The sequence below is a fragment of the Arvicola amphibius genome, chromosome 10 (genome assembly GCF_903992535.2).
Source record: "Arvicola amphibius chromosome 10, mArvAmp1.2, whole genome shotgun sequence".
In the NCBI taxonomy this organism is placed as follows: domain Eukaryota; kingdom Metazoa; phylum Chordata; class Mammalia; order Rodentia; family Cricetidae; genus Arvicola; species Arvicola amphibius.
Window position 1 is genome coordinate 35,267,472 of NC_052056.1, and position 17,742 is coordinate 35,285,213.

General features: G+C 34.9%; 1 protein-coding gene across 1 annotated transcript in view; it reads left to right on the forward strand.

Moving 5' to 3' along the window:
* The window catches only part of Epha6 (EPH receptor A6), a 917,349-nt gene that overhangs the window by 352,555 nt on the left and 547,052 nt on the right, over positions 1 to 17,742 (forward strand). The window contains exon 4 of the mRNA XM_038345322.1: positions 16,972 to 17,127. Within this exon, the coding sequence (XP_038201250.1) occupies positions 16,972 to 17,127 (156 nt within the window). The remainder of the gene's footprint in view (positions 1 to 16,971; positions 17,128 to 17,742) is intronic.

A 17,742-nucleotide genomic window follows, 5' to 3' on the forward strand; every position in this document is an offset into this window, starting at 1 on the left:
TCTGTTGTATATATCTGTCCCCGTTGTCTATATATGTATGTATTACCCTAACAAAGAATTTTGCTCATATTTGTTGAACAGCACAGAAAGCACTTCATTTGGAAGTAGTGAGGAATACTTTACAAACATTTCTCTCTCGCCCAGGCCACTGTCAGACAGATGAGAAATGGGGGTGCTCTCCTACGCTCACGACTTCGGGCTGACTCACCCACAGCTAACAGGGTTGGCTCTATTGTACCTCTCTGGCAAGATGTCCGGTCTGCTCTCCCAAGTATTGCAGCTGGTGGGAGTCAGAGACAGCTCTCCCTCTCATATGGCAAATCTTTTATAGAGTTCTATAAGGGATGAGTTTATTTACTCTAACTGACCCAAGGCATTCAGTACTGGAAACATACCATCAGCGAACTATTTTTCTATGTTGTCTTCAACATTCCTGGCAGATATTTGTTGTATGAGGCTGCTTTCAACCTGTTGGCTGTTTTCAGCACAAATGATTACATAACACATTCTCTCTCTCTCTCTCTCTCTCTCTCTCTCTCTCTCTCTCTCTCTCTCTCTCTCCTCTGAGTCAGGGGCATGACAGAGTAATTAGTTTAAGTGTAAAAACTTGCATAACTTAGGTTACAAAAGTGATTACATAGAGATTTGAAAACAAGTAAAAGGCAGTTGTTACATTGCTCTCTTAAAAGTAGTTTAAACTTACTAGCACAGTGTACAATGCACTTTATTCAAATTCCTAACATATTCTCTATGCTCTTGGTCAAATAACTAGTTTCTCTATTGTTTTAAGGTGTTTGTATTTCTGTGTGTTTTATTGGTATGTTCCTTCAGATCTCTTGTTTTACCAGACATGTGTTTTGAAAATCAGTTATCGAGTAAAGTTTTCTAACTTTTGCTGGACAAATTAAAAAAAAAAAAAAAAAAAAAAAAAAAAAAAAAAAAAGTAGTTTAAACAAAAAGGCTGATCTCAAGGTATATTATTTACCTATAATAAGGGTAAATAAAATCTGTAAGGGTCAGCAAAAGCTCAAGTCCCATAAAATGTAAGTTATATTTTCATATAACATGTTCTTATCACATAAATTTATTAATAGTGTACAGAAAATTCGAGCATGTTATATGACAGAGTGGCTGGCTATGAGATAACTCATAAGTTCCATGTAGGGCAATGCAGAAGGAACAAAAGGGCTAATGCTGCTGAAACAAAATCTGCCAGGAGTTAGGTGAGCAAGCACAGACCAGATCTTACAAAACTGGCCATCAGGCTGTGCAAAGAGGTTGGTTTTAATTCAGAAATGATGGTGGCTGAGTATGAGGACACTTGCCTGTGATCTTGGACCTTAGAAAAACAGAGGTGAGAAGATCAGAATTAAAGTTAGCCTGAACTGCATAATAGAATATCACCTCACTAAAATAGTAAGTAAATGGGGAATAAGGGTAAGGGTGAATTTGAGGCCAGCCTGGTTTATGAAACAAGTTCCAGGACAGCCAGAGCTGTTACACTAAGAGACCCTGTCTCAAAAATTAATAAAATTAGAAAGAAATCCCTGTCATGTTGGTAGACTATAGCAGAGTTCCTGCTCCCTTGGTTTTTACATTTCTCACCCTCACCATGATGTTCCCTGAGCTTCCATTCTTTACCAGATGTATTGTATCTGTCCATGCTGAATACCTCACAATCAGTTGTTCTCTGAATTTTGACCAGTTACAGTTTCCCATAAAGTTCTCTGCTCAAAGAAAAGCTCCTTTGAAGAGAGGTAAGAGCTACAGCTAGTATCTATTGGTATAAGGATGTGTTTAGAATGTAGTTAAGAATTATACTGGTTTAGTAAAATGATGATTATCGGTTCTCCTCCAAGTTCCATGACTTCATTGCCTCAGGGAATTGGCTCAGATTCTAGTACCAGGCATGATTACCCTCCTCCTGAGCAGACTATAAATCCAACTAGGTAGCTATGGGTTGCCACAAAGATACAGAAGCCATTCTAGATGTTGTTGTGATTCTTAGAGTTCACTATGACTTGTTTCCCTCCTCTGGCAACTTGCATAATATGTTCTGGTTCTATGAAAGCTAGTACCCAGGGAGTAGGCTTTTGGGTCCAAATCCAACTCAGATCCTCCAAGTCCCATGTTTGAAGTATACAGCATCCTTAGTAACAGTCTTTTACCTTCAACCTCTAGGCAGCAACTAAGGGCAACAGCAATATTCTGCACTGCTTTGAGTATCTCTTGGACTCCTATGACAAAAAAACTTGAAAGATAGTTTCTTTTTTTTTTCATTTAATGCAGTTGTTCATTGTCTTAGTATTTACGTTATATAGGTATTGATAATTATATATCAATAGTCATCAATGTTTATCATACTTATAGTTAGACTAATCAGGTTCTTTAGATACATAGAGATTATATTCTGCATAGATAGATGATCTTCAGCCACTTCAAAGAGCTGTAGAAAATGGCATTTAAATAACTTAGAGTTCAGTTGAAGTGAGACACAATTGCTCCTGGCAGCACCGATCTATTCTTTTTTTTTTTTTCTCATGGTTTATTTTTTTTAATATTTAAAAATTTCCATCTCCTTCTCTCCTCCTTCCCCCTCCCTTCCCTCCTCCTCCCCCTTCCCTCCCCTCCTTCTCCCCCTTCCTTCCCCTCCCCTCCACCCATACCTCCCCTCCCTCCCTCTCAAGGCCAAGGAGCCATCAGGGTTCCCCACTCTATGCTAAGACCAAGCCCCACATTGGAGCATTGGACTGAGCTCCCAAGGTCCTGATGAGGAGCAGAAGGAGTGAGAACATGAGGGAGAAAGTCAGGAACGAGAGGGGTGCGTTCACTCATGGAGACGGTGGGACAGAACTAATGGGAGATCACCAACTCCAGTTGGAATGGGACTGATGGATCATGCGACCAAACCCGTCTCTCTGAATGTGGCCAACAGCGGGGGCTGACTGAGAAGCAAAGGACAATGGCTCTGGGCTCTGATTCTTCTGCATGGACGGGCTCTGTGGGAGCCTTCTCAGCTTGGTCGATCACCTTCCTGGACCTGGGGGGAGTTGGGAGGACCTTGGTCTTTGCAGAAAGATAGTTTCTTATGCCTAGTAATTCATTTTTTATTAGAATATATTAGAATATACTCTACAGCTCTTTGAAGAAACATTTTTAGCTCTGGTGGCTTTGGCTATACAACAAACAGAATGTTCTCAAAATAAGAAAGAAAACTGTCCAAAAAAATTACTCAAAAATGTTTATCATAGTAATGGTTAGGGAAGTGCAAATCAAAACAACTTTAATATTTCACTTTACCCCAAACAGAATGATTAAGATCGGCAAAACAAATGGCATTAATGCTGAAGGGGATGAAGAGAAATGGAAACTTCATGTACTGGATTTGTAGATTGGAGCAGTCATTCTGGAAATCACTGTGCTTTTCAAAAATATAAATGTGACTCTACCAAATGGCCCAACTATACCACTTCTTTGCGTAAACACAAAGGACTTTACATACTACTCCTCAGGTACTTACATGTTGACAGAGGCCACCCATACCAAAATGACCGCCCAGAAACTATATTAATTGAAACACTGCTTGGCCAATAGATTAAGCATATTTTCTAGCTAGCTCTTACATCTTAAATTAACACATTTCTTTATTTTATGTTTTACCATGAGCCTCATGGTCTACTGGCAAAGTTCCAGAGCGTCTGTCTCCTAGGGTGGTGGTTAGCCACTCACTGACTCCACCTACTTTTTCCTGGCATTCAGTTTAGTTTTCCTGCCTAGCTCTATTCTGCCCTACCACAGGTCAAAGAAGCTTCTTTATTCATTAACCAATAAAAGCAACACAGAGAAGGAGGGCATCCCACACCACTTATAAAATCATATTCATTGCCACTCTGTACCCAATAGTTAGGAAATATAAACAACATAAATGTCCTTCAGTTGTTACATAAATAATGGAAATGTGGCACATGAATACAATAGAATACCATTTAGCTATAAAGAAAAATTTGCAGGCAAATAGATGGTCCTAGAAAAACTATATTGAGTGAGTCCATATAAAACAAACTCTGCATGATATCTCTTTGTGTTTCCTAACTCCAAATTATCATATGTTAAAATGTTACCTGGAATGACTAGAGAGACCAGGAAATAGAAAGGAAATATGAAGATAAGAGGTAGAGAGATCAACTGATGGTAATATTAGAATACAAGTGATGTTAAGGAGGAAATGTGATACAAAGCATGGAATTTTAGTTGGCAAGAGAGGTCACTATAAAGAGATAGGGAGGGATGGAAGAAAAAAGGGAGGATTAAAAAAAACTGTAAGGATGTTTGTAAAAATCATGAAGAATTTTTATTTTTATTTGCCTAGAATTACCTATAATGTATATAATTATTTGGATATAGATATATGAAAATTTAGTGTAATGGAATTCTGAAAAGCATATTCTTATTAGTTATTTTGCATGGCTCTTGTTTCTACTGTTAGCTTTTTATATTATCCATGTTGGCTTCTTCTCTGTACCAAGAAACTTGCACTCATTTCCATTTTACTAATTCCTGCCAGTCTCACTTTATATTAAAGCATTCAGTAGAAGGCTACACATTCAGTCTTAAAAGCCAATTTGAGCAACTTTCCTTCATATTAATGTGTTTCTTCTTGAAACTCAGGCACTTATTTTCACAACATTTATGAGCTACCTGTAGATCTACTATAATTGTTTAACTTGAAGTTTATATTTCTTCCCTCCTTAGAGAATGGATCTCAAACAAGCTCTTTCACATTCTTTATGAGCTAATAATAACTATGGTTTATTATACATTTGGAAAATTATTCCATTATAGAATAATAGAAAATATTGTACCTGAAAATTTCATATACATTAAATAGCTCTTGAAACTGTATGATTATTATATCATTTATCCAATTAGAATGTATAAGAGAAAAATTAAATATATCCATGTAGAAATGTACAGCAAGCCTGGGAGCTGAATACATATATTATTAGTGGGCCATTTGAGACCAATATTCTAAAATTGCAGTTTCCTATATGAAAACATAGATTACAAATACCTTTAAAAACAGTCAGTTCTTGGATGCAGTGGCTCTTAGTGATTGGTAGACTAACTCTTATGCTAATATTATATAATTTTCACAAATGTTCTTTTCTTTTACAGACTTCACAGAAGCATGTAATTTAGCAAAAGTAACAATATATATTTTTACTTTTTAACTCGATACACTCTAAAGAACACTAATTTTTATTTAGTTATTAATTTAGCAAATATTTAATGAACACCTACTATATATTCTAAGCATTATCTCAGAAGAAAAGACTTAAGAATGAAGCTCTATCAGCCAGACATGGTGTACTCCTGTAACCACAGCATATGCTAGTAGAGGCAGGAGAATCAGGATGACCCTCAATTACAGGTTCCATTTGAAGCTAGCAACTGAGACATCAATAAAAACAGATAGTTCTCTCAATGCCCCACAGGCTGATGTAGAAATGAACCTAACTTCATGAAAAATACTCAAATATACAGATGTTATGGGCCATACTTATACTTCTAGTCTTTAGGAGGCAGAGGCAGGAGAATTTCAGTAAGTTGGCCACCAAGGGAAACATGGTGAGATTCTATCTCAAAGTGTTAATTTAAACCTCTGTAATTTTTCTTTAAAAAAAGAAAGAACAGTTTCTAAATAATGAAAACCTTTGTAATATGCACTTAGAAGAGGTGAGAAACAAACAATATGTTCTGATAATGCAATCTACCCCTTTGGCCCAATAACTTATTTACTACACTTACAAGAGACTGTTCCAAATTAAGGAAACTGGACATGCAAATACCTAAAAAGATTTAATTAAAGGTTTAGGAGTTTTTAAAAAGTTGCCTATTAAGATCTCCTATACTGGGTTTAACATATTTATTCATATATACACACACATATATATATATATATATATATATATATATATATATATAGAGAGAGAGAGAGAGAGAGGTATAAACTATCTAAACAAGGTTTCATGTGTGTATGTCTTCTAATTATAATATAGATTGAGAGCTCTGTGCAAGAAAACTATGTCTACATTTGCCATTTTTCCAAATATAACACTTATAGGTTTATGAAATCTGTAGCTCACTCTACAGGATAGACCTGCTTACCATGAAAATTGAATTTTCCAAAAATCAGCTTACAAATGATTTGTCTAAGTCATGAGACCTCCCAGCTGAAGTCAACATTGTATAGAGAAAGGTAAGTCAACATTGTATAGAGAAAGGTTCTGAGATGGGATGTTTGTGAACCAAACTGAGAGAGCATATTCTGATCAAATACATCATATCTACACGCTCAGCACCTTCTGGCTTCTACTGATTACAGAGCAATACAAAGCTACTGCAAGCAACGCACTGGACATTCCCAATCTTGTCTGCCTCCTGTTGCAGCATATGGCATTTTACCCTTGAATGTGGCCTTGTGATATGAGACTATCTTACAGCCAATCCATGCTGCATCATACTATACTGAACTGGATGGACAATTCTGTAGTCGTTTAAGTCTATGTTTATACAATATTTCAGTAAAATATACATCAAGTGTTGCAGGGCGAGGGTCGCTTTTTTGTCCCAGCCACCTAGCTAGCTTACACCCAAAATAACCACACAGAAACTGTATTAATTTAAACACTGCTTGGCCCATTATCTTTAGCCTCTTATTGGCTACTTCTCACATCTTGATTTAACCCATTTCTATTAATATAGATCACCATGAGTTTGTGGCCTACCAGGAAAGATTTAGCATGTCTGTCTGTCATGGCTCCGTGGCGGCTCTCTTACTCTGCTTTCTTCCTCCCAAAATTTAGTTCCATCTTCCTGCCTACCTAAGTTCTGCCCTATTAAAAAGCCAAGGCAGTTTCTTTATTCATTAACCAATGAAAGCAACACACAAACAGAAGGAACTCCTACACCATTTCCCCTTTTCTCTTTAAACAAAAAGTAAGGCCTTAACTTATCATGGTAAAATTACAAAACAGGTATTAAGCAAGCATTACAGTTACAATATTTATATCTACTTTATCTTTTATCATAACTAAGGAAAGCTATATTATTACTATTTATTCTTCAACACTATCAAAGACTCCAGAAGGATAGAATATTACCTAAGTAAACAAGAAATGCATTTTAGGCAACTTGCAAAATTCTAGAATTGACGGACATCTTGCTTCCTGGATAGTCACTGGATAGTTTTTCTGTAGCGTTGGGGCATCCATCTTCAGCCTATGGGCCCATAGTATGCAGCAGACTTTTCCATGAAGCAGGAAATTTCAAAGATAGTTCAGTGACTTTCTTCTGTATACTGCAAATATCTCACAGACTCTGTCTTTTGAAGAATGCCTATCTGAAATATATCTATGCACATCTAGAAAATCTAACATTACTACTAACTTGACTATTATAGATAATTATCTATTAACCTATATTTCTTAATCATACATTACATTTTTAAATGAGCTACACAATCACAATACCTTGATCAAGATCAGAAATACATATACATATAACAAAATTGACCTTAAATTTGTATTAATAAGGCAAAATTCATACCAATGCAAATTATTCAAATCTATATTATGTTTCCCTTTAAAGGTAAACAAACATTTATAGACAATATTTGGGAATATGGACATAGTACTGTCCATACTGCTTCCTGCTGGTTGGGGGCACTTTTAATCAGATCTTTAATGCCACTTTGGGCAAAGTAATATTTTGAGGGTGTTCATGGCAACCTTTCAGGAGGCCTTGGTCCATGAAACCATATTTGCCTGGAGGAAATCCACAGGTTCTCATCTTCTGTGAAAACAAAAGGAGAACCTCTTTTCCAAATCAACATGTCCTTAGACCCAAATTCTGAAGTCATGATACCTTTATAATATACATGCTGGTTTAGCTTAGCAGCCCATACAATGAAATATCTCTCTGTACTTAAATCTTTCACAGTCAAAAAATTCAAAGAAAACACAATAATACACATAATCCAGACTCTGTTAATTTTCCATTTTACATGGCCTGTTTTTAACCTCTACTTCTTTTACTTTTAATTTTTAGCTTTTTGAGACAGGTTCTCTGTGTATCTTTGGCTGTCCTGGAACTCACTCTGTAGAGCAGGCTGGCCTGGAAGTCACAGAGATCTGCCTGCCACTGCCTCCCAAGTGCTGGGATTAAAGGTGTGTGCCACCATACCAAACCACTGTCTTTTTTTTCTCCCAAGCCTACATATATTTTTAAACTCACTGTAAAACATTTAGAAGTTTTCTTCATCTTTGAATCTCTCTTTATTTTATATCTCGTTTTTTCTTACTATGTGAGTTTTTAATTTGCTAAGCAATATGGGTAAGATTAAAGTCATGGCTTTGACAGCTGGATCCAGCCCACATTTTAGCTTTCTGAGATTCCAGCCTCATGGCAGAGGTACTGGCTATAGCCATAGAATGGTCTGTATTCTGTCAATTATATTTTAAATAAATGTTGATTGGCCAGTAGCTAGGCAGGAAGTATAAGCAGGACAACAAGACAGGAAGTAGAGGCAGGTCAATGAGAACAGGAGAATTCTGGGAAGGAAGAAGCCCATTCCTCTATAGTCATGACCCAGCCACAGAAAAAGCAAGATGTAACTGCTCCACTGAAAAAGGTACAGAGCCATGTGGCTAACATAGACAAAAATAGTGGTTTAATATAGGTTATAAAGTTAATAAGAACCCTGAGCTAATGGGTCAATCAGTTTTATAACTAATGTAGACTTCTGTGTGATTATTTGGGACTTAACAACTGTGGGAACTGGGCATGACAGAAACCCTGACAACAATCAAGGTTGCTGTAAGTTCTTTAGTATGCTAATAGCAAGTTTGTATATATGTTACTCTTTATAACTCCGTGGCTTATTCATACATAATCTCTGTGAACTTGAGCATCTGTTAGAGCCTTCAACTCACTTACTAAATGAAGATTCTAATACTCACATCCCTAAGTTTGTTAAGACTTAAATAGAATAGCACATTTAAATATCAACATTGTGAAATAAGAGTGAATTGAGAGTGGTTTTTCTATTTATTTTTCAGTATACTTAATAATGCCATCTAAAAATCCACTCTGTTAAAAATTAAAGTGTATAATTAAATATTACTTATAGTGGTGCTCTGCATATTTTCCAACATAAATGTCTAAAATTCATGTCAGATTGAATAATAGGCTTTAAACTTGTTGTTAAACCAGCAAAAGATATAGCATCAAGCTTCCCAAAAGTGACAGAGTATGTGACACTTGGAGCAGAGTTGAGAGGATTTTGTTAAATTGTTCAGATCATCCATAGAGTCTATTCCATGATTAATCTGCTCTGCAATTCCAAATTTGGAGATAAAACGTCTTTCTTGAAAATAAGTGCACAAGATAACTTAATTAAATTGAATACAGTTAAAAATTTAATAATCTGCATAAATAAATCTATATTAGTTTTACTTTGTACCAAAAATTATGATAAAGAGAATACAAACCTATAATACAAAACCTTACCTGCCAAATAACTTCCACAAAAGTGTCTTTATTATAAACATTATTAAAACTTAAATGTCATCATTAACTGTCCTTTAATAGCCATCTTCTGTAACAAGATAAGACTTCTGTAGAGAAATTGGAGCCTCAACCCAGCCACATTACCTCTTACCTACAATTTGCCTTGCCTTCAGGATATGGGACAAAGGTCTCACAGAAATTATGGGGGTGACCAACCAATGACTGGACCAGCTTGAGACCTATAATCAGAGTGGGGGCCCACCCCTTACAATGCCTGGAAGATCAAGACCCAAGGGCTGGACAGCCCGGTGACCTAGGAAGGAACCAAACATGACAGGAAAAAAAGAAAAAAGTGTTAATGAAATGATTCCTAATGATATTCTGCTACTCTCAATATCAAAATGCCACAGATCGGGTGACTTAAACAACAACAATAATGGCTTTCTTGGAGCCCTAGATGCTCAGAAGTAATAATATTAAGTACTAGAAGATAAGGTACCTTGTCTGAGCTCTGTTAAAGGCCTGCACATGGCCATCTCCTCATTTATCTGGTCCCATTACTCCTGAGGGCACTAGTCCAGTGAGGACACCACCCTGATGACTTCATTGCCATGCAAAGCTGCCATTTGTGAAGTAAGAGACATGATACTGCTTTGGCATTTCTGAAATTCAGAAATGAGTTCTAATATTTTAAGAAAGGATGAAGATCACCAATTTATTGTTAAGTCATTCAGGTTTATATAAACTTGAAATCTAAATCATACCTGTGAGGAAAATTCATTCAGTACATTAATATCACTTCCTAGCATAAGATACAATTTATACTTTAATTACTTGCTAAGAACTGCAGAACCTAAAATGCCATCTAGGATTTCTAGTAGCCTTCTACTTCTCCTAAAAGCCATTGATATCAGTGCTTATAACCTGATAAGTTTACTTTTAAAATGAGGACATAGAGCAGGTTGTACATTTCTTCATTTTTTATTGCATAAACAGGGTTAGCTCTCACTTTTGCTTTTGTGTTTGTCTATATGCAACTTTGTGCTTTGTATTACACAATGTTCTTGACTTTATTTTTTCTGAAAAACATGAAACTTCAAATATTTTATTTATTTATTTTTATAACTATGTGTATCTTTTCTGCATTTATATCTCTGTACCACATGTATGGATGGTACTGGTTATACCAGAGGAGTCTATCTGATACTCTAAAACTAACAGTTGAGAACCCCCATATGGGTGCTGGAAATTGAACCCAGAACTTCTGCAAGAACATCAATTGCTCTTAACTGCAGAGTCATTTCTTCAGTTCCTCCAAGACCTTTGAAGAAAACTGTACTGTACTTCATTCACTACATCAGTATGGTGATAATTCCATCACCATGGTTACATGAGTGTGTCTATAGTAAATGCTAAATTTAATGGCATATACCTATGTTCATTTTAAGGAATTAGTTCAGATTTCTCAAGTTATAAACATGTTGGGGAAGTAGACACCTGCTGAGTTTAGCTTAAATTATTTAATTTACATTGATTTTTAGATTCTGTCTTTTATAAATGAACAATTTCTATAGTATCTGATATCTATTCCTCTTACATTTAATTTCCTTGATACTTTTAACAGAAGAGTCAATGCAACTTAAATCATGAATTCATTTATTATTTAACTCTTCACAACTATATATGACCTAACTGTATGAGGAAAATTCAGCAAAGTATACATTTTCTATTAAATATTGTTGATTGAACCTATCAGTTTTCCTCCATTCTCTTAAGTTGTGTTACCAATAAGACTTAGGGTATATAAGTTTACATTAACCAAAATAAGATAAGAAAAGGGAGAAAAGGAAATACATATATTGAGAAAGATTAACATATCAACATGAGTCTGAAAATGAAAATAAAATGGAGGAATGAGAGCTCACTTGACAGTGGAAGTTCATATAGCTGACTTTATACAGAAATGCTACTTTGACTTTGGACTTTTAGGTTGAGTAGATATAAAGGGGTAGGAATGTAATTTCAAACAGCATGTTGGGGTTAAATCATATTGGATACTAATAGTTCTCCAAAGTAGTTCAAATAATTAAACAGTCTCAGCCAAAAATGTTATTAAGTATCTATTTACCTTTGTCATGAAAGTTCATGGAAACAGACTTGGATATTATAACATTTTGCTATATGATTTAATTCAAGTAAGTATTGTAGTGAGAAGGACATTAAAGAAGTAAAAGTCATTTCGATAAATAAGAATTTAGGGGGACTCACCTCTCTGGTATATACATGACTTGTTATATAAGCCAAGGACTTCCATGTATAAAGAACTATATGAAGAAGTCATTTTTAATACAGAAAACATCAGACAGGTGAATGGTGATACATAACACATGATAGATGTACAATCTGTACAATTAGACACAGAGAAAATTCCCAGACTATAGCGGAAGAGGAAAGACCCTGGAACAGTCTGGCAGTGTCTTTTCCGTGGAGATGCTACGAGACACCAGTGAAATCAGAGCAAATGGGCTTTGTAGTACTGTTCTAAGAAGGGATTCCAGAGAGGCTCTTTCTTAGTGCTCATCTGAATTTTGCAGTAAAAAAAAATGTTTTTAAAAAATTATGTAAAGTATAATATTCTTAAGAATCAGGAAAAAGGTTGTAAAGAAAACAATGATCAAATACTACAAAATGAAAAGAAAATACTAGGAAGAAATACATAAGGCCTAAGATTTAGGAGCTGGAGAATTAGCATAGAAGCATACCATTTGCTCTTCTGGAAACCTGGGGTTTGGTTCCCATAGAAACACAGATGCTCACAATGGTCTTTAAGTCCAATCCTAGGGGATCCACCTCCAATTCTAGCATTTATGGGCACTTGTCGTGGTCCGGTGCCAGCCCAAACTATAAATTATTTTTCTGGACCAGAGGGGAGGTGTAGGAATAATTGAGACAACTCACATGGCTTTATTGAAAGGGAGATTCTCCGTGATCCTTATGGTGGTCTGCCTGCACACACACACACAGTGCACAGACTTACATGCAGGCAGAACACCACAAGCATAAAATAGAAGTTAAAAAATAATTAAAAATATATAATATTTGAGCAACCATATTAAGTAAAATAATATAACCCTCCCAATGATCTCCCAAGATCATTGATTTTTATTTTAAAAAACAAGTGGTTAAATAAACACATCAAAGACCAAACATTGTGTTGCCAACAGAAAACAAATGCCAAATCTAAAAACAGATAGAAATAAGAGGTACTGAAACTGTACTTAATGTATTACAGTCACTATAATAACTGTTATAGTTTTCAACTGTATTTTGCTAAATGCAGACTACATGTACAGCTTTTGTATGGTGGTTGTACCTCAAGAAAGCTATAATGTGATGTGCTTTGGGGGGATAAATAACAAGAACTATAAATCCTTTGCCGCAGTGAAAGCCAATAGTTGGTAGATGTTCAATCAGCTAAAGAAGAATATAAACGCTAGTCTGGAATTTCAGAGCCTGTGCATTGCTAAACTTTATCCACAAAGCACAATATAATATATATTTCTGGCCTTGTACACAAAGAGCCTAAATCAAATGTATCATATGTTTAAATAATCATTAAAATGTTTAAAATATTCTCCCTGGCTTTTGTTTGTACATCATCAGACAGGGGGCCAGACCTGGGCACACAGAAGTCACTTTCCATTTTCTGCTGTACAAAGCACAGCACTACAATTGTATCAACTACAGTGACTTGGGAGAAAATTTGAGTTGGCAGAACACAGAGGCAGGCATTCTGAGATTAATGCATGAGATCCAGATGTAGATTTTAAAAACAGATCTTTATGATTCTGGATAGAAGCTGCAGTGGCTACAATAGTTGAAAGCAATGAGAATTTAAACTATAGGCCCATATCTAAACAGTTTCTTCTCTAAAAGACAAGCAAAAGAACAGAAAAAAACCTCATTAGAAAATTTTAGCTTTCCAACAATATTTCATAGAGTATTGACATATGCAGGAAGATATTCGTACCTGGGCTGCAGGCAATCGTCAAGCTGTTCTGCTTATTTAGTTCAGTAGAAACAAGGAATACACACTGTATAAATAGTAAAACATGATGTTATGGGTAAAGCAAAAAAAATATGTTATAAGAAAGCAGTTACAGAGTTCTCAAGTTATAAGTCTGTTATTTCATTTCAAACAGAACTACAACCAAAATGTAAACCACTAACTGAATAAATACAGACCATTCCTTCTGTTTGTGCAATTATAGTAATATTATAGCAAGTGCTTGTGAATTCATTATTCATTATCTTATTCAATTTTTTAAAAAATTTTATGAAAAATAAGTACATAATTGAAATATACTGACACCAGTAGATAGCATCAAGGTAGTGCTTATCTGTCTTGTGACTACCACCAAACCTTCAGTGGACAGATAACACAGTTTGGATCATTTATGAAACAACCTGAAGGTATGTAGTGTTTGTAACTTCAGTGTATGCTATGGAGAAAAATTGAGTGCCTAAAATAGCATTTTTTTAATTTTCTTTATTACCGGAATTATGTATATATACAAACACACACACATACATATAACATACACATCAAATAGTGAAGAGGGACATATGCATGTACCTATATAGACAGATGATCAAAATCAATGTGAGCATTAATTTCAAATGAAAATTTTTATTTTATTATCTTATTTTTGTTTATTTTATTACGTTTTACATTATTATCTTCTTTAACTTTTTGTTTTTGTTTTTTTTTATTTTATTTTGAGAGCCTTATGTATGTCAGCCTGGACTTGCTATGTCACCAAAAACAATCTGGAATTTCTGAACCTTTTGTCACCATGTCCTAAATACTGAGATTACAGACATACGTTGGCATATGACTGGTTTACATGGTGCCATGAAACCAGGGTTTCACATATGCTAGTTAAAACAATCTACCAACTGAAATAGATTTAAGGCCTCAATTTCATTCCTTTTCTCCCCACCTCCACTAAATGGTTCATTTTGCTATCTTAGAGCAATGGTAATTATATTTTAAGATAGCCTGTTCATTTTACTTATCATGTAGTACTTCTCAAAGGAAAAGAAAAACACAATAAGCCTATGATAAGTAATGTCTTGAAGACAGCATGCACTTAGTAGCCATACGTGGCCCTCAGCAGAAAATTAATTAGGACAGCAGGCTCTCAGTTAGTTCAATTGAGGGTGTAGATTTAAGCATCTATTAGTGACAGGTAATGTGCCAATCTGCTCTTGTGAAACCCACCAACACAAAGTAAATATTTACCATAGGAAATGTGTTGAAATGGCAGTAGGGAACTGGATCTATGAGATGGCAAAAATAACTAGGAGTTAGTACAATGAATGGGTCATGGTTTTATAATGAGAAAAGAGATTTGCCAACCCAGAGAAAGGCTTGCAGCAGACAACAAACAAATAAACAAATAGAACCTGGGGATTGTATAGAAATAAAGAAGTCCCCCGACAAGTCATTCTTCAGGTATCAAATATTCCTTGGGGATCTAAACATGCCTAGCTGATTTTTAGGCCCTGGAGATGAACTTTAGCCAATAAAACAGACAGAAATCTCTTCTTGATAAAGCACGCAGTCTAATGGGAGATGATTTTTAAAACTAAATGTGCCAAACGTCAGATATTGTGAAATCACTTAGAGGCAAAGGAAAGCAGTGTGGAATTCCATGGCATGGTAAAGCAGGGCTTACAGTTTAGAAGTGGGATCCAGGAGGCCCTCAATGAGAAGGCAACATTTAAAGAAGCCTGGCTACACAAAGACAGTGAACATAAAGGTATCAGGCTGCAGGAATAGCAGGAGAAAAAACACTTTGGTGGGAGCAATTTTGTGTAACCATTTTAGCACATTGACCTTCTAGAAGTCATTGTTGTGTAAATTTTAGTTACCAAAGAAAATAAAAGATAAGAATGTCTTACCAGACATACGTTAAGTTAAAAATGTCTACCTTTATATTCTAAGTGGTATTTATAAAATTTGAATGGATGATAAACTTTGTAAAGCAAACTATTTCTCTGTGCCTTTAAAATAATATTTATATATTTAAAATAAAGTGTGGATACTCAAAATACAAAAACCTCAATTACATAGGTATTTCTATATAAATTGACCTTTTTAGATTTTAAATTTTAATAGATAAAAATTAAGTTCTAAAAAGGGTTAATTTTAAAAATAATTTTTGAAATGATCAAAATTGTCTTCTATATCAAATTATTTTAAGTTGTAAAATTAATTAAGCAGTTATTTATTTTATAAAATATAAATATTGGATGAATGAGTATAATCTGAGATTTTATAAATCAATGCTATAGATCAAGGAGAAAAACCACATTCTTTTCCAAGAATATTTTAGTTATGAAAGTGCCAGCAAATTAATTATATGTTATTTGTGCACTGCCAGGTATTCTTAACCGGTTATGTGTATAACACTAGTCTGTAAGCATTTCAAAAAATGCACTGCTGCTGCTTCCTGTTGAAACTGACACTGATATGGGAGGGGTGTGTGTGTGTGTGTGTGTGTGTGTGTGTGTGTGTGTTCCTAAGGACTGACTATAAGGTTTCACACATGCCAAGAAGCATGCACATTGTTGACCATGAGTTACAATCAACCTTTTTTTGTTGTCATTTGCACTTGAAGACTAGGTCTTTTTCTAAATTGCCAAGCTTGCCCTTGAACTACTTTTGTAGCCTAGATAGGCCTTGAATTTTCAGTCCTCTTGTGTTAACCCCTAGGAGCTGGGATTAGAGACTTGCTTTAGCAGATTTACCATTTAGAATAAAGAATTGTATTACTGTGAATTACTCAATCATTTACCAAAAATATTATAAAGTTAAATCTCCAAAAACAATATAGTTTTATTATAGACAATAGAATGTTTAACCACTACCATAATTGCTGAGGATGTGCTTTGGTCAAATTGTAAGTCTTAAAATATTCCATGTCTGAGGGTAAATGAATTGGAGATGCATTTTGAACTGTGTGCCTCACAGTTCAATTATTATTTAATACTATCTCTCCAAAATACACAAAAAACATCTCTTTTATGGCCAAGTATGGGTATCCTTATATATACATTACCCAGAATTGTGTGTGAATGTGAAAATGGTTGTGTACACATTTGCATGAGGATTCATTCTTTCCAAATTAGCTTAGCTAATTTTTTTAACATTATAATTGTTCTAATAATTGAATAGTTAATTTATTTATCAATATTAGCATTTATGTTGACTTTTCTGTGCATATGTGAAATTGAATTCTGAGATACAAAGTATGTTTGATTTATAACATGTGAAAAAACAGAAGGACTTTGGTGATAATAGCTAAAAAGAAATTGTTTTTCCTTTCTACACAGCTTGCAGACCAGGGTTCTATAAAGCATTTGCTGGGAACACAAAATGTTCCAAATGCCCTCCACACAGCTCAACCTACGTGGAAGCAACTTCCGTCTGTCAGTGTGAAAAGGGTTACTTCAGGGCAGAAAAAGACCCACCTTCTATGGCATGTACTAGTAAGTCTACACATTTTGTTTCAGAAAATTCTGTTTCTAATCTTGTTGTCTGTGTTTTAAACTTCTAAACATAAGTAAATGTGTAACATCCTGCACCAGTAAAGGTGTCTTGGGTAAGAGGGAAAAGTTCCCCTCATCATAGTCCCTCTTCAAAACTTAGTTGTTAAGAATGGGAAATGTTTCCTTTTCAAAACTATGACAGATCCTTGGTATCCAAATACTGACCTACTTTGAGGTACTGCAAATTTTCCCAAGCTAAAACTTGTCTTGAAGAAATTAAGAATGGATAAGTAAAACTCCTGCATTTTCTTTAACCAGTAAGACATTGTTAGAGAAATATGAAATTCATCACTTGAGGGAGAGTCCAGAGGAAAATTCGTAATTGATTATTTGTGACTAACCTACAGACAAACTTGGGTCTCCTTGATCTTTGATTTTAAAGGAGGATGTTTTTGAATTTATACACATCCCCCCTCTCTCTAGCAGCAGGATATTCAGATTAAATTTTAAAGTCATTTTAATGAATGTATGCAGAATTTTAAATATTTGTTTTCTCTTATTTAAGAATTGTGTAGTGTCTATACATTTTAAGAAGTGAAAATAATAATATACCAC